Here is a 23,084-nt window from a genome sequence, read left to right on the forward strand (position 1 = left end):
AGACTCCTCACTATTTTTGTACTTATTAGCCAAACAAATATTGCTGAACTGGTGATTCTTCCAATCTAATGAACTAATTCAGAGTGCCTTCTTTTAGATAGATTTAATATAAACTTTATTACTTTTTTATATGTATCAAAAATATGTAAACATGTTAGAAAAGAGACATTGCCTATTTCTGTGTTAATATATTTCTGTTATTAGTAACAAATTGTATGTTATTAATTTTAACATAAAAAATACACACATATTTACAAGCATTTATATAATTAATGTAATTTATTGATGTATTTATTATATTTACCAATATTTAAACTATAGACAAAACTTATCTATGTGTGATTACAATATATGGAAATACAACCTCATATAAATGAATTTAATTACTTGACAATAGTATTATATTTGGTGTATTTTTTTTTAAGTATTAAGCTTAAATACCTATGGGATATTATGAACTGATATTGCTTTTATGTATAATCATACACCTTGTATATTCTTGCATGAATACATACAACATAGCTTATATAATATTAAATTCGCATAATGCAAAACTTTTATCTTCTTTTTCCCATATTTTTTATATATGAAATAAAATATATGACACTAGAAACATATTCAAAAATTTAATACTCTTTTTAGTGTTCAAAGAATATATGTGCTGTATAAATTGTAAATACTTCATCAAGTGTTCATTAGAATTACCAATAATTATAAGCTATTCATCTTTGCTATTTTTAGGTTCCATTGTTTTCTTGTTTTCTAACATATTTTGTACAGCTAATATTCCTTCTTGTTGCCTTAATTGGGCACGTTTTTCTTTAAAAGTACGTTTTGTATCTTTCTTATTGCTTTTGAAATGATTTAATTGCTGCAACTGATCCTTGATAGCTGGTATAATCCGTACCTTAAATTTATATAAGCATAGAAGTATCGTTATAATTGATATGTTTCCTAAAACTATAAAAAGTCCAAAAGATGATTAATAATATTACATATGACTACTTATTCCTTAACACTATAGTTACCTATTATTATTAAATTTGTAAGTTATCCAAGTATATTTAGTAGATTAAAAATCTGATATACTTAATGGTACAGCAGGATAATATCCACTATAGTTTTTTTTATCTTTGTTAAAAGGAGTAAAAGACTCTGGAGCATCGTTTTTTGTAATCAAATCTAGACTTGGTATGCATATTTCAGAATAACTTTTAATTATATAACCCCATATGGAATCTACATTAAGTGCTGTATCTTTTAGACAAAAATAAGATCCCCAAATAGTTGAATTTAAAATTTTATCATCCAGATGCGATAAACATTGATGAATCATGCCTTCTGACATTTGTTCTTCTACAAGTGCTATCGTATCACAATTACCATATGCTTTTGGTACATAAATATCTTGTATAAGATTATCTCCAATATATATACACCGTGGATTTTGTTTGTGTGATATTCTACTAAAAAATTCTAAAAGTTCTTTCCAATTTCCACGACTATATACATTGCCTCTTAATAATTCATTAGATGATATAATATCAACTTCTTTATTATTTATTACAGTCATAAAGGGTTGCCCTTGTATGAAAAATCCTGGTTTTTTCGCATAACAAATAACAATGTCAAACAACGATCTCCAATTTTCCCCAAGAGTATAAGTTGCAGTTAAGTCTACAAAATCAATATTTGATCCAGTAATCAAGAAAGTTATTTTATCTTTCTTCATTTCCTGAATCCACGATATTGTTTCTGGATTACATTTATGTAAATATTTATCTGGATTTTTTTTTAAAGCAGGAAAAAATTTCCCTTCGTCTAATTCAAAATGTTTAGGATCGAACATCCAAATTAAACCACTTAACATATCAGGCCATATGTTATATATATCTAAAGGTTTATTATTTTCTTCGTCCAATGTATCTACTGCTCTAGCAAAGATAAGAGCAGATGGAATATCAAAATAATCTAATAGAGATCGCATTTTCATAGATAGTGGTTCATTCCAAGTAGCAAGCATGTCATGAGAAAATATATCCATTACTTGCCATCGTTGTTCAGGATATATTTCTTTAATTTTGTCTATGCTCATTAATTTACTACCATGACAAGCTCTCTGAATTTTACCATCTGGACTTATTCTAAGTATATTTCCCCTATCAAAGTCTAAAAATAAACCTTTCTGCATAAAATCAAGATCCTTGTCGTTTAATGGCTTTAGCAAATATTTTCTATTATATCCTTTTTCTTCCACCAAATAATTAGCTAATATCTCGTATTCTAAATGCACTAGATTTGTTATTTTATATTTTAAAAGAGTATTATCCAAATCAAAACCAATACAGTCATAATCAGAAATTTTGAAAGTACTCATATTTATTTTAGACGACACACAGGAAAATGTTTGATTAGAAGCACGTTTAACGTAACAAGAACACTTATCAACAAAATGAAATAAACTTTGCTTCACTATCTTATCGTACATCAAATTATTCGTAAATAATTGAAGCTGTGAACTTTTACGATAAAAACTCAAATTTTTTAACATATCTACGAAGCATTATTATAACTACGCGATATTACATCGATATTTCTAATAACAAAACATTTTTTTTTAAATATATGGAACCAACTAAAAGATATGATCTTTATTTAAGTTTAAATACGAATTAAAAATTTGACTGTATAGAAAATGTATACGCGAAGATAAGACGATGCACGTAGCCAATCTGCTCAAATGAAAAGTACTAGATCTTATTAAAAATTACTTAACATATTATTTTGCTTATTAATTTTTTTGTTCTATTTCAATATAATTTTGTATCTCGGTTTTATTTTTCGATACATAAATAACGACGCTTTATCATGAAGATTATTAAATTAAACGCAATATCAATTGTTCCCTATGAAACATAACCTCGGAATTTTAAATCGATTCTTGTCTTTTAGTAAGACGAACAATATCTTACTAATCATTTATTTTATACGTAATATTATTAAAACGTGTGTATATCTATAGCACATTATATTAACAATCAATCAATCAACGAATATTAATCAGAGAAAATAAAAATTGCGGGAAAATGTACGTTCAAAGAGACTTACCTTTGGTGGTATTTGCACAAATCGTATGTTTCTTGCTTGAACGAAGAACATCTCGAAGGGGAATTCATCGCCTCTTGGATCCGTAAATAAACAGTCTTTCATTACGACATTCATGTATCTGTATAAAAATATATTAAATATAGTAAACAAATTGAAAGTAAAATAACATTCGATTCTTAATTCACGTACGCATCCACATGTTCTACGGTACCATAAACCGATGCTTCGTTTCTCAGGTCTATCGTTGTTTGTTTATTTTCGAGAGCTTTTAATAGTATCGACAAACTATTGTAGAAATAATATTTTTCACGTGGAGAATTCTGATACATGTTTATTTACTAACTAATGATACTTCTTTCAAGCACGACGTACGAAGATGACTTTTTAAGCGTAGATACCTTACGATAAATTCCACGCCAATGATTGGTCCTTTTTTTTCTAACGCTCATCATAAACTACTCACGGAAATAGGTCAACGTAATGAGAATAAATGACTTATAACAGATTTATATTTGAATAGAGACCGTAATAGATTATCTGTATATAAAAAACGAATAAATAAATCGTACACGTATTATGTGTACGAAAATAAAATTTTCAATACGTTTCGAAGTCTACTAACCAATCGTCTTTTATTATTTTGAATTTCGACCAATAGCGTTACGCCGAACGAAACAATCATTTTTTTCGAATATTTTAAATATTTCGAAAAAAATATTCGATCTTCTCTTTAAAAATTGAAATCTGAATTGAAATATAAATGATGATTTTTATTTTGAAAAAAAGATTCTCTTATCTCTAAAGACTTCATTAATAAAAATATAAAATATGACCAGAGGAAAGTTTATTTGTCAAAGCATTATACTTACTGCATAACCTATTGTAGACTCAATGCTGGTCTATATATAGTGACCTATAGTAGTCATTACTAGAGGAATTAGATTATTTCCCAACGAATATGCAAAGGGGTCTTATAAACGGTTATATCCTATATATGTCAAAAACAATTGTATATATAAATTTTATAATATTCGAGTTAATATCGTCCGTTATTGAAATTGAAATGTAAGTCGAAAATAATTATTTCATCAAAGTAAGCTATTAATGGATTAGAATCATGTATATATTCTTAATTCATCTTATATATTTATGATTTTTTTTTCATACTTTTATCGTCAAAACTGGATATTTAAAAAAAAAAAAGGAACAAAAGCATTTAAATCGTATGCAATTACACTGAATTAATCTATTTGCTATTTTACAATTTTTTTATTGAAAAATATTAAGAATAGTGTTTTCGATCCTTCGCTTAAACTATTAGTGATACAGGAGAAAAAAATCTTATTTTACGATATATATTAATTATGACGTGTACTCGTATTGCAGCCATTACCGCGCTCGTGATTACGTATATTGCGTGATTTCTCATCTCACTTCGACTACCGCCATTGTTTAGGCGCGTTCAAAGCCTTGAAAGAGGGTTAATATTAATAATACTGCGTAAGTTTTTTGAACGTTCGTTATTTCAATGTTGTTTTTCATTGAATTGTATTTCGATTAAGAGGTATTTGCTTGCTTTCATCGTAACACTTGTGTTCGTATATATAAAAGCTTTTTTTTCAAAAGAACGAATAAATCATGGAAACATTGTTGAATCTAGTAGTAAATTTCATTTTTGGGCGGCAATTTTGAAAATGCTAAAAATTTGTATGTTTGTACATACTTTGTCTTATGTCGAAATGCAGTCGTCTTTGCTCCCTTCGGTTCATTCAGTGCCATGTGACCTGCTCTCATGAGTGCCTTCTTCCTGTGAACACCACTCCCACTTTGTCCCTCTCTAGCTCGGCTAGCTATTGAAGCTCTAATCGGCTTCCTGGATGGAACACATTATCTGCCTGATTGTAGATCTCAACGTCGCAATATCTAGCGAAACCAAGGGGTTTCTCTCATAAGCTTCTCAGTCCGCAATTCATCGTGCATAAAAGATCCATGTACGTATTCGCAAGTCAATATACATATGTCATTTCTTTGAATGTTATCAATATTTGGTATGGAGCGCATAGCGATGCAGTGATTCTGCAGCTGTGCGTTCGATAAGTCGACGCTTTGATCTTGACGATCTTGTCAACGGATGCGAATTATTTTCCGTTAGCTAAATCCGATTATAGAAGAGAATCGTAAAGAATTACTCGTGTTCCGAGGCGACACTATTTTCCGAACACCTTTCTTTTCAATTCTTTAGATAATTTTATTATTTTAAAGGAAAAGTGTTATATTACAAATGTCGATCTAGTGAAAGATTTGAAAATTATTAAAAAAATTAAATATCTCGTTAAATAACGTTTTGCACGTTATTACAGTTGTTGAACGTGGCTACAGGGAGAACGATTATCATCGTTTATAAAGAATGTGTTACAGTGATGCAAGAAACGGAATGACATCAACAAAGTTTCCGGTATTCAGAGATATCCAGATAATTCTGAAGGACTCCTGAAGCTGTGCACATTCAAGATTCAAACGATGTCGCTGAGACAAAGATTGTCTGGTATCGTTGCGGCCTTGCGCGGATCTTCCATGCCGCCGGCCAAAGAAGGCCATACGTAAAATACTTGTTACAAGCTCTAATATCAATTTCCGAACTATCTTTTACTTAATAAAATCTTATAGGTCGACAACCGAGCAGATTGAGAAGATGTCGTCCGAGAGCGAGGTTGAAAGCAAAAAACGAGTAGAGGTCACACCCCTTGACAGATTACAGGCGGTTGGTAATCGAATTGAATATAAACATATAATCAACACGTTTTTACCATGGCCTTTATACTTTGTACATATAAATTCTTTTCTTCGTCGAATTAATTGTAAAAATTACTCGAAACAAGGTAAACGAATTCTTGATGTCTTATAACGAAGATGAAATTACTCGTTAACTTATTGAAACAGTATTTCTCTGTAGAACTATTTGAAGTAACATATAATCGTGACTGTAGGTGGTTGATTGGATGGATAAAAACATGCTCCTCATCTTAACTATCGCCGCGGTTCTCATCGGCTTGGGCCTTGGCTTTCTAGGTCGATTACTCGATCTATCGCCCCAGTCAATAATGCTCATCACCTTTCCTGGAGAGATCCTTATGCGTCTGTTGAAAATGTTCATATTGCCACTCGTTACTTCGTCACTTATTACGGGTAATTATAGGTCTCCTAGAAAACGTGAAAATTTTAAGGAAAATCTTTTCGGTCAAAACGTCTTTTTTATTCTCGTAGCAATGGCTCAGCTAGACGTGAGAAGTTCTGGGAGAATTGGTTTTAGGACTCTCACGTATTATGCTGTCACGACCATTCTCGCTGCCATTGTTGGTATCACGTTGGTTTTGACGATTCATCCTGGTGACCCGAAAATCAAAAACATTATCATCACTCCCTCGATGGAAGAAACAAAATTCTCAACGCTCGATGCCTTACTGGATATCGTCAGGTAGAAATATCACGGTCATTGTTATAAAATAAAAAAAAAAAAAGAAAACAAAATAAAATACCTTGACGTTGTTATTTTATCAATTCGATACGCAGAAACATGATACCAGAAAATTTGGTGCAAGCCTGTTTCCAACAGGTTCAAACTTCGTACATCAAGAAAAAAGTGATAATAATTGGAAACATGAATCAAAGCGATCATGTTTTGGAACCGATATTGGTATACAAGGATGGCATGAACGTTATGGGTCTGATCATATTTTGCATAACTTTCGGTGTTATTGCAGGACAGTTAGGATCGAAAGGAAAACTTATGGTAGATTTTTTTATCGTACTCAATGAAATCGTCATGAAGTTCGTCGGTATTATTATTATATGGTAAAAATTTTTGTTAAATGTTTGAAAATGTTGAATTGCTGGTTTCTTATTTTTTTTTCCCCCCATTCAGGTTTGCTCCGTTTGGAATAATGTGCTTAATAGCAGGAAAAATAATGTCTATCGTAAATCTTGCTGCAACTGCACAAATGTTAGGGTTGTTTATGATCACTGTTCTATTGGGTTTATCGATACATGGGATAATCACGTTACCAACGATCTTTTGGCTATTAACTCGCAAAAATCCTGCTGTTTTCTTTAGAGGTATGATGCAGGCGTGGATTACAGCTTTAGGAACTGCATCGAGGTAACAGAAATTATTAAACGATTTGTATGTAACGTTCGTAGATTTAAAACAGTGTGATTTTTTTCATTTTCAGTGCTGTTACCTTGCCTATTACTTTCAAATGTGTCGAAGAAAACAATAAGATTGATCCACGTATCACACGGTTCGTTCTATCGGTAGGGGCTACCGTAAATATGGACGGAACTGCACTTTATGAAGCTGTAAGTGCAATATTCATTGCACAGATTAATGCATTACCGCTGGGTATCGCTGAAGTTATAACAGTCAGGTGAAAAATCGATAAGCATATCGCTTTTATTTATATTTTTGTTTAGAATACACGTATCACTCTCTCCTACATCCATTTTTATTATTATTAGTTTGACGGCAACTTTAGCTAGCATAGGAGCGGCAAGTATACCCAGTGCCGCTTTGATTAGCATGTTGTTGATATCGACGACTCTTGGTTTACCTACTGACGATATTTCTTTACTTCTTGCCATAGATTGGATATTGTAAGTTACTTATATATTCTTCTGACGTGCTTTTAATATTTCTGAATGATCTGAATTATATCAATTTTTCGTTTTATCACGCATTTATTTTACTTTCAGAGATCGAATTAGAACTTCTGTTAATGTATTAGGCGATGGATATGGAGCGGGTATAGTTTATCATCTAAGTAAAACAGAGCTCGAGAAAATGGACGAAGAAAGAAGGTTGCAAGAACTTGAAACAGGTTCGTTGTTGAAAGATACATCTGACAAATGTCAGGATGAAATCGTATCGGACGATCAACAAATTTCCGAGACAAAAATTTGAGATATAGGTTTTTCTTATAAAGATTTTTTTCAAAATATTTCTTTGTCTATATACTAATTATAGACGTTGTTGTAAAATTTGTAATGTACATGAGTAACTGATTTTATTATATCTTTTATCGCTATAGTAAAGCATTCTCTGCTTTCACTTGTAATTTTAGTATCTTCTATTATCGTTATAAGTAGTAAAGAAAAAGTATAATGTTTTGTTTTAAGACAAATGTTATTATAGAACATTTTTATTTTTATTACAATTTTAAAATCGACTTCTTTTTCGAATCACTCTAAGACTTAATATAATCTTTGGACATGAATAATTCTATACATATATCTTTTGATCTCTGAGTTTAAGAATTGGCTTAACATATAAAACAATGGTCATTTATTGTATGTGTACTACAGGGTAAATAAATATTTGATTACATTGTACTGTAATTCTCTCTCTACTTTTTTAACTTTTCGTTATTTTAATGTGGAATGTAAAATAAATCAGTGTTATTATTTTATAAATGTATCTCAGTTACGAATGTGTTTTATACAAGTGCCAAAGTTCATCATTTATCACGCAATATTTTGTTATGCTTTTAGCAATATTTCTAACTTGGCTATGTACATAAATTATCTTTAACGCTATATCATATTGTTATTCAATCATTTCATTATAAAATGTGTATATTTAATATATCTTCTTTTCAGTATACATGAACCATACCATATAGAAAACTAATTAATTTAATTTAAGGAAAATACATTCATAAAGAAACATAAAAATATAAATTCATAAATTACGGAAGGATACGTCCAAAATAATACGTATGTCTAATATAGATTTTAAGTCAGCAATGGTAGAATAAATTCTGTTAAGGAAAACATGAATTACAAATAAATATATATAATTTAAATAGTAAAGGATACAAAAAGCCCTCCAAAAAATCCACTAGTTAAAAGATTTCTTCTACTAATAAAGTATTTTTTCCATTGCCCGCCAGCTTTTAAAAGTAACATTGCCTGTGAAATAATATTATATTTATAGAATAAGGATAGTAAACATAGTATTTATAATATACGTAATACAAATTATGCTATATATTACCCATAATCCAAAAACTGCAAATATATAAAACCCAAAACCATATAGTCCAGTTAAACCTAATAATCCGGCTGTACCCCCTGATAACGCTGCCATAGATATTCTACAATATTCAACAACGGCAGCATTGTTCATAACAGCTGCCTCACTGTATGCAATAATTTCTGTAAAAGACATAGTTTGCATATAACTTATTCAATGGAAATACTTACATTTCACAGCTTCAAAAAATTGTAAACAATGTTATGGTCAGGATATTAGTTTCATAAAGAACATAACCTCTACATTGATTTCCACGTCAAAAAATACAGATTTGTTACATCAAGAATAATTATATGAATACCTAACCTCCTTTCTCTTGTTTTGTTTTAATCTTTCCCAACATGTCAACGTAGAACTTTTAATAAATCGTGTAAAAAGAGATGATGAATAAACAAAATATTTCGATATATTGTTCGTCTAAATGTTACGAAGGTTGCTTTAGATTGCTCTCATAATAAAACAAGTTACAGTAGTTACAGTGAGGGCGCGCAATATGTCTGTTTTCTTATTGGATAATAATTCTAGAATTGAAAATAAATTAATATACGATCCATGTAAAATAAATATGATTCGATATTTCTGTAATCTTCAATGATGTAGTTAAAAATATACTAAGTATTAACAAATGTATTAATATCTTCAAAATAGAAGAATTAATTATAATTTAACTAAATATTGAATATGCAATATTAAAAAGACTAATTAATTCTCGTTTATTTAGAAACTCAATTCTGCATGAAACTCATCTAAATAGGGTTTTTATTTGTTTCAGATACTAGAACATTTATTTTCTTGGCTTGGATCAAGATAGATTTCAACAGATCTTTCGAATTTTACTTCTCATCGGGAAGGGATACGATTTCCTAAGCAACGACAGAAGTACGAAATTATAGAAGGTAAGAAGTAAGAAATTCATTAAGATCTTTGAAAAAAAATAATTCAAAGAGTTTGCTGAAAGATATTAAATAAAATTTTGGAATTATTTCGATCTGATAAATGACGTTCAGGGTCAGGCAAATAGAAGGACGAAGAAAAATTTTCAGATAATGGCGCCGAAAAGAACGTTTTCATCTTTAGTAGTCTTTTTCGAGAGAAGAAGAGATTGGTCGTTGCGATTCGATGCGAGGGGGCTAAAGAGGGGTGGCTTGGCTCGAAGACGAAAATAGCTAAAGAGACCCGCTCTCAACTCTTTCTCTCTCTCTCTCTCTCTCTCTCTCTGTGTTTCTGTCTCTCTCTCTCTCTTTCTCTCTCTCTATGTTCTGTCTATCTCTCTCTCTCTTTCTCTCTCTCTAGCTCTTCTTTCTCTTTACTCCGCCACGGCATTTGTGTTCCACCAGAGTTCTTCGAGCTTCGACGTTTTCTTTTTTTCTCGACAGCTCGTCCATCGAGGCAAGAAAAAAGATTCGAATCGTTCGGGTGCACGTCAACCACGATCGATTTTAACGAACGACTTTACTTTTCGAAAAAGATCGGGAAATCATCGATAGAGTTGAATTTGAAAAATTTTCAAAGAAGATCGCGGGAAAAATAGTGCTTGTCGGTACGTGTTACACCTTGATGGTGACATTTTTACGATTTTTAACGAACAAGGTGTCTTCGTGATATTTATAGTTTTTCTCCGATTATTTACGACTTCGACGATATTCTCCTTCGTTGTGTAACTCATCGGATTTATATTCATCATAAGTTAACTACTTTTGGTTAATAATCCTTATCGCATGTATGTATGTATGTATGTATGTGTGAATGCGCACGTAAGACCTTATTTTCACAGCACGTTTTTTTCGTGTAAACGACGTGACTCGATTAAAAGATAAATAGATTCGTGAAAGTAATCGATTAATTAAAGTCGTTAACATAGTGATTTCGCTTAATGTCATACGGTATACCATTTCACGTTGTAATGAATTTCGCATGGTAATAATATTTCGTGCTATTGTAAGAACGGTTTAAATTGGTAACATCGAACGTGTGATATAAATTGTGTTAATTGTTTCCAGTCGAACCAGAAGGTATAAGCGTGCCAAAGACCTTTACCTCGAAAACGAATGAAAATAACTATTCTTTCGAGAGTATTATATATAAACGAGTAGATTCGAATGCATTTGTTTTTCGATAATTCGTATTTGAAGAAAATTGCGCGAATTTCGAACAGAATTGGAAGCGAAGGAAATTAATCGCTGTCCTCTATTTCGTTTAGGAAATTAACCTTAACCTTAATAAGCAATCTAATTCTCGCGAATTCGAAATATAATTGGATCGTATAGAGAGAAAGAGAGAGACACAGAGAGAGAGAGAGGGAGAGAGCGAGAGAGAGAGAGAGAGAGAGAGAGAGTGAGAGAGAGAGAGAGAGAGAGAGAGTGAGTGAGAGAGAGAGAGAGAGAGAGAGAGATGCACATACACATAGATAACATATATAACTCATTCGGAGATATATGGATATGACTATTTCTGTTTCATTGCTGGAAATAGGTTCGAGAATGAGAGTGACGCGATGTTCATCGACTTACGTCTATTACCTTCATCTATTTCCTTGACTTTAGATTTATATGAATCAGTACGTGGATATTTACATACCTAGATACGTTTTCGGCCGATGTCAATTCACGTTTGATTAAGGAAATAAATCGTCACTGCATCTCGCGTTTTTCTTTCGTACAATTAAAAATATTAATTTTGTGATCGGCAAATGATAGGAAGATCAGTATTATCTATCTGTTGTATGACGTATTAAGAAAATAGAGATTAAGCTTCAGCTATTCGTCATATATAATTGTAAATTATTTTATCTTACCATTAGCGGATCATTTTTTGAAAATTATGGATAAAGAATGTAAAGCAAAGGGAAGAGAATAAATAGATTAAGGGGTAAATCTGAAAACGTTACTTGTTTGTATTACGAGGTGGAGCCTCGGAGAAACGTCGAGCATGCGGAATTTGTTTAGAGTGTTTGAACGCATGCGTAGGATTTCATCGGCGGTAGAGCATTTGGCCTTCCAGGACTGTGAACATCCAGTCGGTGATCGTCGTTGTTTCGATCGGTGTGGCTAACAAAAAGGTCGCCGTCTTCGGCCTTTTCTTCCCTGCTCTGTTCTTGCACCCTCTCGTCGTCGTCGTCATCGTTATCATCGTGTGATCTTCGTTTTTGTGTAGGTAACCATTATCACCGAGTGGAAGGAAAATTTGTTCGGTCTGGAGTTAAAGCTCGAGAAAGCTCGAGAAGTGGAAGAAAAGGTGGAAGAGGAAGTGGAGGAGGAGGAGGAGGAGGAAGAGGAGGAGGAGGAGGAGGAAGAAGAGAAGGAGGAAGAGGAAGTGGTAGAATAGAGGAAGATCATGCTCGAACGTGATAAACGTGCGTGTTTTTAACGTAACGACGTTAAGGGCTATTTTGCCTTTGAACGAGTCGTAAGCACGAGCTTGCGAGCACGAAGCTTGCGAGCACGAGCTTGCGTACGTCGAGGAAGAGACGAAGATCGTTCTCGTTGTTGTGTGACGATATCGTGAAAGCTGGGTCGTAGCCGGTATGGCTGACAGCGAAGGTGGCTCCGAACAGGACGACGTATCATTCCTTCGTACGGTGAGTAACTATTTATTTACACGATAAAATATATTTTTTGCTCATTATACATCCTCGTGTTTCTCAGAGCCGATCGATCGTTCATTCTTCTTTTTCTTTCTTTTCAATCGACACGAATCATCTATAGGGGTTGTATAGTAAACAAATAATATTGTACCGTATCGTTCCAGTCATTGTTTTTGTTTTCTTTTTCTTTTTTTTTGACACGTAAAATTTAAAAGAGATATGATATAGTTTTCAATTATGGACGACGTAGTACGGATTTTGTATTTGATCGTTATTTAAATGCGAGAAATGCGATGGATTCTATTTTGATTAAAGAATCTTAACGTCGAGATTATGAGCGTACGATGGGACGTTATCAATCATCATCGTTTTTCAATTTCGCTCGATGGTAAATCGAATTACAGAGTCTCGTGATGAAAGCGAGTTTCTCGATGAAAGGGTAGACTTATTGAATCATGGAAGCACTTAAAGCTCTCCATGCTGAACGACCTTGACCTCTTTCCCCTCGTAAACACCATGCGATCGTACGGTATTCGTCGGGCAAATCGCTGACCTTGAGCTTTTCCAGCTACGAGCTCCTTGAACGTTCCGAAGGATACGTATACGCATGTTTCTGCGCGTTGGTGTTACATTTTATTTGCGAATGTATATACGTACTTTATTTTTCCTCTTATTCATACGCACACATACTAACATACATACATATACATACATACATATATATATATATATAAAACATTTTATTGTAAAATACATAGTAAAATATAGATAATATTTAGGATGCTACTGTTATAATTGAATATACATATATTTGAAGTCTAAGTAAAATTTTCGAGTCAAATGCAAAATCCTTTAATATGGAAGATCCTTGGAGTTACATTTTCCTTTCTTTTCATTCTTTTTTTTTTTCTTTCTCTCCGTTATTGTACATTCCACGTTTCATCGCGGAAAATTAGAAGGTTTCGAAGTTTCTACGTTATTTATTCCCTTTTTTTTCTTTGACACCTTTATCTCAGCGTTTTCTACATTGCAATTTTCTCGCGAGTCTGATATACTTTTGTTTTTGTGCACTAGTCATGCGACACCATATCTTACCAGCCTCGCGAGCTACATCCACCACTCGTTTACACGGTGATTCGAAATACATCTTCAGATAAAAGATGATAAAGGGATTACGAGATAGTCTCAACCTTCGTTTTCGTTTTTTACATCGACATTTTGTTTTCGACGATCTGTTCCGATGTCCGTTATCCTCGATCATCAGTTCTTCATCGTTATTAGGTATATTAGGTACTTCCTTTTGTAAATCATTCTGATTGTCCTGCCTGTCAAGAAGCATCGCGTTATTTCTTTTCTTTTTTATCCTTTTTTTCTGTTTTTTCTCTCTTTTTTTTTTTTATAGAGGTCAAGGAAAATAGAAACGATTTATCTTCGCGGAACTACAGGAACTTTTGCATGCGTCGTAAAGAAAGAAAATCATTTTTCCTTCGCGTATACGAATATGTAGCTTGGATAATTATTGACACAGCACGCATGCTTACATATCTCGTTAGAGGCGATGAATTATTTACGATATTTTTCAACCACGATATAAACAAGGGTAGGAAGGTAAATAGATAGATATACATAGTTCACCGTAACGCTCGAAAGAATTTATCTTTGTCAAGTCAAAAAATTTTCATGGTACGTTAATTCGAAAAAAAAAACGATGGTTATTTCAATTCAATCATACAGCAGTTACTCAGTGTTTTCTGTCTTTTTTTTTTTTATAAATTGAAACGATAATTTATCGAACTGTCTAATCAAATAGTCGCTTAAAAAATCTCGTCGCATAACGATCCCGTCTAAATATTAAACTTAGTTAGTATTCCGAACGTAAAGGTCTTAGGTCGTCGTGGGACAAGTTGTGTGCGACATGCATACGTTATATTACATTTATGTGTGTGTGTGTATACATATGTGCGTAAGAAAGAATAATATGTATTATACTTTATATCAATTTCTCTTATTATTAAGAAGAGATAAGAACGTCTCTCTCACCTGTCTTTATCACCTGGCTGAAGATTTTCCATATTTTCTATTTTCATGTTATTATTGATATTGTATATATGTACTTAATAATTTGACGTAATACCAAAAGTTTGAGATGTCCCTTGATGGAAAACATCTGAAGTTTTATACGAATAATTTTGTTCGATTATTTGATCGAGATCGGTCGACAATTAAATCGATCGGTCTTGATATCGATTTTTTTTAAACGACGAAAAGAAAGAAGAGAGAAGAAGGAGGATGATGAGAAAGAGAAAAAAACGTGCAAATATTGAATTAAAATTATCGATAATCGAACTGAATGAGAAGATAAAATTTAGCCGATTATACCAATAACTCTTTCACGTTCGAGTAAAGTTTTAAAGCATATACGTACGTACATATGTATGTATATATATATACGTATGTACATATATTTATATATATATGTTCTGTGAATTATGCTCGATTGAAATGCATCGAAAGATTTCCATGCACGCTAGAAATCAACTGGAGTTCTATAAAAGAAAGTCACGTGAGAAAGGTTCCTTCGTTTTCATATCAGAACCATAGAAAATTGCATTCTACGGTAAATAACTCTAGTTTCGAGCGAAGCCTAATCAAGTCGAGGACGGAATCGTGCCGGTGCGCACGTTCTTTCTTCCTACCTTGTAATATGACTATTAATTAAGTCAACAGATGTTGGCATAGAGTGTATATGTGGAGGGTATAACTAAAATTACTTTGGTACGAGTCAATCGCAACATTGTTACCCAACCAAACTCTCTTATGAATAGATCAAAAAGATATTTCGAGAAAATATTTTCTATCGCTAGGATTATCTGTAAATGGAATTTGTAAGAGAATTTTTTACGAGAATAAGTAAAATCCTATTAATACGCGTTAATTCATTTTTGCAGACAAAAGCGAGGAGATGTTATTGTACGAATTCTACTTGTTGCTTATAACAAAGATGAAATACTTTCGTTGTATTTTCTCGTAATAAAATAAGAATACGATAACGATGATATTTAACGATGATGAAAATGGAAATGTGGCAGTGGATATCTATTTTGTTAAAGGAAGGTGCACCCTTGACCTATAGTACAATAGTGGTGCTTCGATCGTCGCTTGTACAAGCAAACGACGGAAGTATCTGCCATGCTTGATTCCTCGTTTCCCCCGTTCTCTTCAGGCCGCATAGTGTTATCAATTCGTATATGTACACATATACATATATATCTATGTATGTATATGTATGTATATATATATGTATATATATGTGTGTGTAATTAAATGTTACCGTATAACATTTTTCGCAAGCTTGGAAATCCGATGATAGAATATAGTAAAATGTAATATGCTAATGCGTTCGGTGGACTGCATTATTTCCATTTATAAACCCTTGGAGCCCTTACATATTTATCGTATCACATAAAGATGATGGGGTTGTATATTATTATATATGTATATACACGTTTCCGAATAGATATAGAAATAAAAATGAATTAGAGAATAAAAAATGTATAATATAGAAACATATCTGTACTATATAAACGTATATACGATCTACATTTATTAATAAAGTCAAATTGATTTTAAGGTTTAAGGAAATGTGGATAAAAATGATTTAGAAAAATCAATCGTTAAACGATGTAATAACGTAAAGCAATGGAATAATAACAAAGGTCAATTATTTTGATTTTGGTTACGTGAATGTTTACAATGTTTTGTTAAGATTTACGGTCATGATAGATTTGTAACAGCACCTCTTCATTTTTGAAAATCCGTGAGTCATCTTTGTCATGTATCTATGCATATGTACACAGATATGTCGTAGATTACTATTACGATATTATTACGACTTAAGAGGCGGAGCTTATTTTTTCCGGCGGATAACGATCAAAAGCTCAGGGAAGAAGGTATTTTCTTAAGCTCTTGCGCAGGCGGCCGCTCTTGCATTCTTAAGGCCGGCCAAATTGGTTCTGGCACGACACATAACTTCTGTTATTTGGCCAACATTATGTTTCACTATTTCGTAAAGGCCTAAATTATAATTTGCGTTTTGAAACAAAAAAGAAAAAAGACATAGTTTCTTCTTACTTCTAAATAACGCAAAGTATCTTCAGGAATTTACATTTGCGATATATAAGAATCAATGATTAAGAATATCGTCAGTAAAAATTACGTTTAAGAAGCATGAACGGTGGTACGAGCAAAATTACTTTAATAATTACGATTTGTCATTTTGTTTCATTCTCAATCCATTTCTTTCGGTCTGTCGCGATATTTTGAAAATATAAAATATTATAATGTTCATGTAATTGTTATTAATTAACGACATTAATTATTATTTATTGTTCTAAATAGTTATATTAAATTTACAGGAGGATATGGTATGTCTCTCCTGTACAGCAACAGGCGAGAGAGTTTGCCTGGCAGCCGAAGGTTTTGGCAATCGACACTGTTTCCTCGAAAATATCGCAGACAAGGTAGCGACACATTTACCATTGCGAACGACTTCATAGATACTATCGAAAATTTTCATAGTAATCGTCGCCTTCTCATTTTTCTTCTTTTCCAATTTCAGAATATTCCTCCAGATCTATCGCAATGTGTGTTTGTGATAGAACAAGCTCTCTCGGTGAGAGCTCTACAGGAATTAGTCACGGCTGCTGGCTCTGAGACGGTAACGTTTATAGATTTTTTTTTTTTTATTCTTCGCATTAAACGAACAACTAGATCGTTGATTTTACTATAAGAATTAAGAGTTATTAAACTCGCGAGAAAGTTCATTTCACAGATGGACAGTTAAATATTCTCCAATGTTTTTATATGACTTATAATTCACACAAATTTTAATGAATGATTTTTCACAAGTTCATAATTTGCAAAGGAGTCGGCCATAAAATGTGCTACCCTGTGCTGTTTCGTGTTCAGTTGTAAGAGATGTGATCGACCAATTTTTTTTCTTAATTTCCTACAAGCACCTACGAAAAGAGATTACTTATGATTAGAATTTAGTTGAAAGTCCGAGTTTTTCTAATTTTTGCCAATAAAATAGTTTCCGAATCGTGTTGTCGGTATAGCTTGATGCATCCGCACGCACATCCCTGTCCAGTAATTGTGGCATGTGTCCAGTGTCCGTATGAACGCATAATGATGCATAGTATTGTCATCGCTATATTTTTCCCCTCGTCAGTTTTTTCTCATTTTAAAACGAACGCCACCAGAAACATTACTAAAAGTCATTGTCATCGTCGAAGGATACTTATCATAATATGTAAATACAAATTTCTTCTGTCTTTCGATATTTCTTTTTATTTTTTATAAATATGGAAAAATCTTTACAAGAACATTTATCACTCTTTGTCTTTCTTTCTTTCCAGCAGCAAGAGAATTTAGTAAGTATAATTACATATAGGTCTAGGGCTTCTCATAAGATTCGTATTTGAATGACATCGTTGCCTTGCGTTATGTTTATGTGCTGGCCAAAAAATTAATAGAAAGCAAAATCGCAAATACATCGAGACTTTGTTATTAACGTCAACAACGTAACGTACTCGCACGACGCATATTCCTTTTTTACGTACTTGTGTGTACTAACAATGCGATAACTTACATTAAGATTACATTGCGATATATGTGCCTATACACACTTGAATAAATTATTTCTTGACAAAAGCAAGCTTTAGCTAATGTGAATGTATTTATGGCCATCTCTTATCATTACATTTAGAAGCGTCATGATATTTGCCTGAAAATAATGAATATGATCGGACACGATCAGGAATTAAAAAGCAATCAAAAATGTTTACACGTTATTTATACATCTTTAGGGAAAAGGTACTGGATCAGGACATAGAACTTTACTTTATGGCAATGCTATACTTTTAAGGCATCTAAACAGTGACATGGTACGTTAGTTAAAAGCTTTGTTTAATACGATAGTATATATGTTTTGAATTATTCATTCATCCTCCTGTTGTTTCAGTATCTGGCATGTTTGTCAACGAGTTCTTCGAACGATAAGCTCGCTTTTGACGTAGGTTTACAACAACACTCTCAAGGTTAATCATACAAACAATATCTATTATATATTTCAATATTATTAATATACGAATAGGTTCGTACATAACAACATCGTTTTGTCGTATAGGCGAAGCTTGCTGGTGGACCGTACATCCCGCCTCAAAACAAAGATCAGAAGGTGAAAAGGTCCGAGTAGGCGACGATCTAATTCTTGTGTCCGTAGCCACCGAGAGATATTTGGTAAGAAGATACGTATAGGGATACGTGTTAATCGTTTTATTTTATTAATATTGTCACGTCGAAATCGTTAATATATTTTTTCTATCGTTATAGCACACAACGAAAGAAAATGGTTTATCGGTAGTGAACGCATCGTTTCATGTGACACATTGGTCGGTACAACCTTATGGTACTGGTATCAGTAGAATGAAATACGTAGGATATGTTTTTGGTGGGGACGTTTTAAGATTTTTTCATGGTGGCGACGAGTGTCTTACTATACCTTCGACATGGAACACATCAGCTAATCAAAAGTATCGTATTGTTTATCGTTCATTATTGATATATAATTATATAGAAGTTATCGTTCATTCTTACATTTTTCGTACAGTATCGTAACTTACGAAGGAGGAAGCGTTATGAGTCAAGCAAGATCCTTGTGGAGGCTGGAATTAGCGAGAACAAAGTGGGCGGGTGGTTTTATCAACTGGTTGCATCCAATGCGTATAAGACATCTAACCACTGGTCGATATCTTGGAGTAAAAGAAAATAACGAACTATATTTGGTGGATAGGTAATTATTTATGTCATCTTCGAACTTATTGTTTCTCGCATTAGTTTTCTCTTTCATCGATATGCTATTTTTATAATATTAATTATAGAAACGAGGCAACGACAGAAACTTCTACTTTCTGGCTGAGACAAGAAAAGGACGATCAAAAAATAATTCTCGAGGATAAAGATTTGGAAGTTATTGGAATGCCGATTATTAAATATGGTGACTCGACGGTCATTATGCAACACGCTACAACGTGTCTCTGGGTGTCTTATAAGGTATAAATAATGTAAATTTATTACTATTAATAAAATATCCCTATATAGGTATATTTGTTTTCAAGTCGTTTTTTCTCAACGATTATTTCAGTCATACGAAACAAAAAAGAAAGGCGTGGGAAAGGTGGAGGAGAAGCAGGCAGTATTGCACGAAGAAGGAAAAATGGACGATGGTTTAGATTTTTCACGTTCTCAAGAAGAAGAATCTAGAACGGCCCGTGTTATTAGAAAATGTAGTAGCTTGTTCACGCAGTTTATTACGTAAGCAACTTTATTATTTAAGAGTTTGCTTATTGATTGATGTTACGTTATTATATAATTAACAGATAGTAAAAGCTAACAACAAATATGTTTTAGAGGCTTAGAAAATCTGCAAATTGATAGAAGAGCATCGATGTTTTTTCAAAATGTAAATCTCAATGAAATGGTGATGTGTCTGGAAGATTTAATTAATTATTTCGCTCAGCCTGAAGATGATATGGGTAAGAGCGTAACAGATATGTGTTTCATTATTGATTTTATAGGGATAGTGAAACGACGATTATGAAATATAAATAAATTCTTTTAGAACACGAAGAAAAACAAAACAGATTTCGGGCACTTAGGAATCGTCAGGATCTGTTTCAAGAGGAAGGAATATTAAATCTCATTTTGGAAGCTATAGACAAAATAAATGTGATTACTTCTCAAGGCTTTCTTGTGGCACTTTCGGGAGATGAAAGTGGTCAAGCGTGGGATCAAATTTCTGGTTACCTTTACCAATTATTAGCAGCTATAATCAAAGGAAACCATACCAATTGCGCTCAATTCGCAAATAGCAATCGTTTGAACTGGTTGTTTAGCCGTTTAGGTTCACAGGCGTCCAGTGAAGGTACTGGAATGTTGGATGTACTTCACTGCGTTCTTATTGATTCGCCCGAAGCTTTGAATATGATGAGGGTACTTACAGTTTTTTTACGATTCGACGGGAAACGTATTTATGACGGAACGTACTTTACGTTTGATTTGTTTTTTAGGATGAACATATAAAAGTGATAATCTCTCTCCTTGAGAAACATGGCAGGGATCCAAAAGTTTTAGATGTATTATGTTCGCTTTGCGTGGGTAACGGAGTAGCCGTACGATCGTCACAGAATAATATCTGTGATTTTTTACTTCCTGGAAAAAACTTACTTCTTCAGACGCAACTGGTTGATCACGTTGCTAGTATCAGACCAAACATATTTGTTGGTAGAGTGGAAGGATCAGCGTTGTACCAAAAATGGTATTTCGAAGTTACCGTCGATCATATTGAACAAACAACGCATATGATGCCGCATTTGCGGATAGGCTGGGCAAACACGGCTGGGTAAGTATCACGTGGTACTAACTATTAGTTAATCTATTATCAATTTGTATCCTCTTGTTGCAGGTATATGCCATATCCAGGAGGAGGTGAAAAATGGGGTGGAAATGGCGTAGGTGACGATCTTTACTCGTTTGGTTTCGATGGTGCAAATTTTTGGACAGGCGGTAGAAAGACTCAAGTCGTTCAAAATGCAACGGAACCCTTTATCAGAAAAAGCGACGTAATCGGTTGTTCCTTAGACTTGACGGTTCCTGTAATATCTTTTACCTTCAACGGCACGCATGTTGCTGGCACGTTTAGAAACTTTAATCTCGATGGCATGTTCTTCCCAGCGATTAGTTGCTCCTCGAAACTCTCCTGTAGATTTCTTCTCGGTGGCGATCATGGTAGATTGAAGTATCAACCGCCGGATGAATTTTCTCCTCTGGTAGAAAGTCTGCTACCCCAACAAATACTCTCTTTGGATCCTTGTTTCTATTTTGGCAATATGAATAAAGTCGTTTTAGCTGGACCATGGTTGGTCGAAGATGACACAGCCTTTGTTCCTGCACCGGTTGATACTTCCATGATCAATCTACCAAGTTACGTTGAGCAAATAAGAGATAAACTTGCCGAGAACATTCACGAAATGTGGGCAATGAACAAAATCGAAGCTGGATGGATATATGGCGAACACAGAGATGATTTACGAAAAATTCACCCGTGCATAGTACAGTTTGAGAGATTGCCAGCTGCGGAAAAACGATATGACACTCAACTCGCCGTGCAAACGTTGAAAACTATATTGGCTCTTGGATATTACATTACGATGGATAAACCACCATCAAGAATCAAAACTCTAAGGTTGCCTAACGAACCGTTTTTACAAAGCAGTGGTTATAAACCAGCACCTCTGGATCTCAGTGCTATCACTTTAACGCCTAAAATGGAGGAACTGGTAGATCAATTAGCAGAGAATACGCATAATCTTTGGGCGAAAGAACGAATTAGTCAAGGTTGGACTTACGGGCTAAACGAAGATTCTGAAATGAGAAGGAGTCCGCATTTGGTACCGTATCCTAAAGTAGACGAGGCCATTAAGAAGGCTAATCGAGATACTGCCAGTGAAACTGTTAGAACGCTTCTTGTATATGGTTATATGCTTGATCCACCAACTGGTGAACAACACGAGGGTAAACTTTCAATCTTTGTAACATTTGAGTTATTTTTTATGAATAATAATTCTTATAATAACTAATAATATATTTTTGTTTCTTTGCGTATTGTAGCTCTACTCTTAGAAGCGAATAGATTACGACAACTGTATTTTAGAACATATAGAGTTGAAAAACATTATGCAGTTAATAGTGGAAAGTGGTATTTCGAGTTCGAAGTTTTAACAGCGGGTCCTATGCGTGTTGGTTGGGCAAAAGCTGACTGTATGCCAGGAAGTATGTTAGGTAGTGACGAGAATACCTGGGCATTCGATGGCTATAATGTAAGTAACCGATATCGTTAGTATTACATCTAATCTCGTAGATCGTCGAAGATATTTAACAAATGGACTAAGAGTAACGACTGTGCGGAAACATTTTATCATGTCTTGCGTGTTCGTAAAAGACGAGTAAGTTGAGTACGAGTATGGTAATCACGTCCTTTAGTCTTTTCCACAAAACGAACATGAGTTCCCGATTTTTTCTAGTTACAATTCGAGCTGCAATAATTTTTTCACACCTGCGCATACAATATATTACGAATTCGTTAAGACGGACGATGAATTAATTATTATTAAATCTAGCGAAGATCTTGACCGAACGATAGAGTTTGTTCGGTGGCCTAAGCGCTTCGCGGTATCGACGTAAATA

The 23,084-nt window shown here is 33.4% G+C and overlaps 5 protein-coding genes across 25 annotated transcripts in view; 2 read left to right on the forward strand and 3 right to left on the reverse strand.

Annotated features, from left to right (window-relative positions):
- Positions 1-29: 29 nt before the first annotated feature.
- Positions 30-4,948, reverse strand: LOC127072906 (U7 snRNA-associated Sm-like protein LSm10). Of its 3 annotated transcripts, XM_051013782.1 has the most exons (4): positions 3,298-3,574; positions 3,109-3,226; positions 706-907; positions 30-606 (listed from the first exon to the last, which is right to left on the reverse strand). In XM_051013782.1, the coding sequence occupies exons 1-3, from the start codon at positions 3,435-3,437 to the stop codon at positions 719-721; spliced, it is 447 nt and encodes a 148-aa protein (XP_050869739.1). In that variant the 5' UTR covers positions 3,438-3,574; the 3' UTR covers positions 30-606; positions 706-718. The 3 variants fall into 3 exon arrangements, with proteins under 3 accessions (XP_050869739.1, XP_050869740.1, XP_050869738.1); XM_051013783.1 differs by lacking the exon at positions 3,298-3,574 and adding an exon at positions 4,832-4,948 and having other exon boundaries at positions 30-907; XM_051013781.1 differs by lacking the exons at positions 30-606; positions 3,109-3,226; positions 3,298-3,574 and adding an exon at positions 1,029-3,102 and having other exon boundaries at positions 760-907.
- A 3-nt stretch (positions 4,949-4,951) lies between these two features.
- Positions 4,952-8,499, forward strand: LOC127072905 (excitatory amino acid transporter-like). 4 transcript variants are annotated; one of them, XM_051013778.1, is made up of 10 exons: positions 4,952-5,099; positions 5,527-5,708; positions 5,776-5,869; positions 6,096-6,294; positions 6,373-6,583; positions 6,679-6,960; positions 7,031-7,264; positions 7,338-7,532; positions 7,624-7,758; positions 7,858-8,499. In XM_051013778.1, exons 2-10 carry the CDS (start codon positions 5,629-5,631, stop codon positions 8,063-8,065), a joined length of 1,638 nt encoding a protein of 545 aa, XP_050869735.1. In that variant the 5' UTR covers positions 4,952-5,099; positions 5,527-5,628; the 3' UTR covers positions 8,066-8,499. The 4 variants fall into 4 exon arrangements, with proteins under 4 accessions (XP_050869735.1, XP_050869736.1, XP_050869734.1 ...); XM_051013779.1 differs by having other exon boundaries at positions 4,959-5,099; positions 5,515-5,708; XM_051013777.1 differs by having other exon boundaries at positions 4,960-5,099; positions 5,469-5,708.
- LOC127072908 (ER membrane protein complex subunit 6) lies at positions 8,269-9,669 on the reverse strand. 3 transcript variants are annotated; one of them, XM_051013785.1, is made up of 5 exons: positions 9,503-9,669; positions 9,158-9,318; positions 8,980-9,072; positions 8,864-8,883; positions 8,269-8,787 (listed from the first exon to the last, which is right to left on the reverse strand). In XM_051013785.1, the coding sequence occupies exons 1-5, from the start codon at positions 9,537-9,539 to the stop codon at positions 8,757-8,759; spliced, it is 342 nt and encodes a 113-aa protein (XP_050869742.1). In that variant the 5' UTR covers positions 9,540-9,669; the 3' UTR covers positions 8,269-8,756. The 3 variants fall into 3 exon arrangements, with proteins under 3 accessions (XP_050869742.1, XP_050869743.1, XP_050869744.1); XM_051013786.1 differs by having other exon boundaries at positions 8,864-8,901; XM_051013787.1 differs by having other exon boundaries at positions 9,158-9,302; positions 9,367-9,508.
- A 2,804-nt stretch (positions 9,670-12,473) lies between these two features.
- LOC127061605 (ryanodine receptor) overlaps positions 12,474-23,084 on the forward strand; it is a 31,602-nt gene continuing 20,991 nt past the window's right edge. For 8 of the 14 annotated variants that reach the window (XM_050988705.1, XM_050988709.1, XM_050988711.1 and 5 more), the window contains exons 1-16: positions 12,475-12,773; positions 17,195-17,299; positions 17,398-17,496; positions 18,197-18,211; positions 18,647-18,724; positions 18,802-18,877; positions 18,967-19,079; positions 19,173-19,372; positions 19,450-19,632; positions 19,721-19,892; positions 19,984-20,153; positions 20,250-20,374; positions 20,461-20,831; positions 20,909-21,240; positions 21,304-22,412; positions 22,509-22,717. In XM_050988705.1, the coding sequence (XP_050844662.1) occupies positions 12,720-12,773; positions 17,195-17,299; positions 17,398-17,496; positions 18,197-18,211; positions 18,647-18,724; positions 18,802-18,877; positions 18,967-19,079; positions 19,173-19,372; positions 19,450-19,632; positions 19,721-19,892; positions 19,984-20,153; positions 20,250-20,374; positions 20,461-20,831; positions 20,909-21,240; positions 21,304-22,412; positions 22,509-22,717 (3,411 nt within the window). In that variant the 5' untranslated portion in view covers positions 12,475-12,719. Of the gene's footprint in view, positions 12,774-17,194; positions 17,300-17,397; positions 17,497-18,196; positions 18,212-18,646; positions 18,725-18,801; positions 18,878-18,966; positions 19,080-19,172; positions 19,373-19,449; positions 19,633-19,720; positions 19,893-19,983; positions 20,154-20,249; positions 20,375-20,460; positions 20,832-20,908; positions 21,241-21,303; positions 22,413-22,508; positions 22,718-23,084 lie in introns of all 14 variants that reach the window. The other 6 variants (XM_050988717.1, XM_050988716.1, XM_050988718.1 and 3 more) reach the window with 3 other exon arrangements.
- Positions 13,505-14,974, reverse strand: LOC127061610 (uncharacterized). Its single transcript, XM_050988727.1, has 2 exons — positions 14,820-14,974; positions 13,505-14,104 (listed from the first exon to the last, which is right to left on the reverse strand). The coding sequence occupies exons 1-2, from the start codon at positions 14,864-14,866 to the stop codon at positions 13,792-13,794; spliced, it is 360 nt and encodes a 119-aa protein (XP_050844684.1). The 5' UTR covers positions 14,867-14,974; the 3' UTR covers positions 13,505-13,791.

This window comes from Vespula vulgaris, chromosome 2, assembly GCF_905475345.1.
Source record: "Vespula vulgaris chromosome 2, iyVesVulg1.1, whole genome shotgun sequence".
Taxonomy (NCBI): Eukaryota; Metazoa; Arthropoda; class Insecta; order Hymenoptera; family Vespidae; genus Vespula; species Vespula vulgaris.

Excerpts from the sequence above, each read along its gene's own strand:
- LOC127072906 (XM_051013781.1), bottom strand. The coding sequence starts at position 2,551 with ATGTTAAAAAATTTGAGTTTTTATCGTAAAAGTTCACAGCTTCAATTA.
- LOC127072905 (XM_051013778.1), top strand. The coding sequence starts at position 5,629 with ATGTCGCTGAGACAAAGATTGTCTGGTATCGTTGCGGCCTTGCGCGGA. Across the intron at positions 7,265-7,337 it reads GCTTTAGGAACTGCATCGAG|TGCTGTTACCTTGCCTATTA; the intron begins GTAACAGAAATT and ends TTTCATTTTCAG. Across the intron at positions 7,759-7,857 it reads CTTGCCATAGATTGGATATT|AGATCGAATTAGAACTTCTG; the intron begins GTAAGTTACTTA and ends TTTTACTTTCAG.
- LOC127072908 (XM_051013785.1), bottom strand. The coding sequence starts at position 9,539 with ATGTTGGGAAAGATTAAAACAAAACAAGAGAAAGGAG. Across the intron at positions 9,319-9,502 it reads AACAAAACAAGAGAAAGGAG|AAATTATTGCATACAGTGAG; the intron begins GTTAGGTATTCA and ends TGTCTTTTACAG. Across the intron at positions 8,884-8,979 it reads GATTTTTTGGAGGGCTTTTT|ACATACGTATTATTTTGGAC; the intron begins GTATCCTTTACT and ends AATCTATATTAG.
- LOC127061610 (XM_050988727.1), bottom strand. The coding sequence starts at position 14,866 with ATGAAAATAGAAAATATGGAAAATCTTCAGCCAGGTGATAAAGACAG. Across the intron at positions 14,105-14,819 it reads CAGCCAGGTGATAAAGACAG|GCAGGACAATCAGAATGATT; the intron begins GTGAGAGAGACG and ends GCTTCTTGACAG.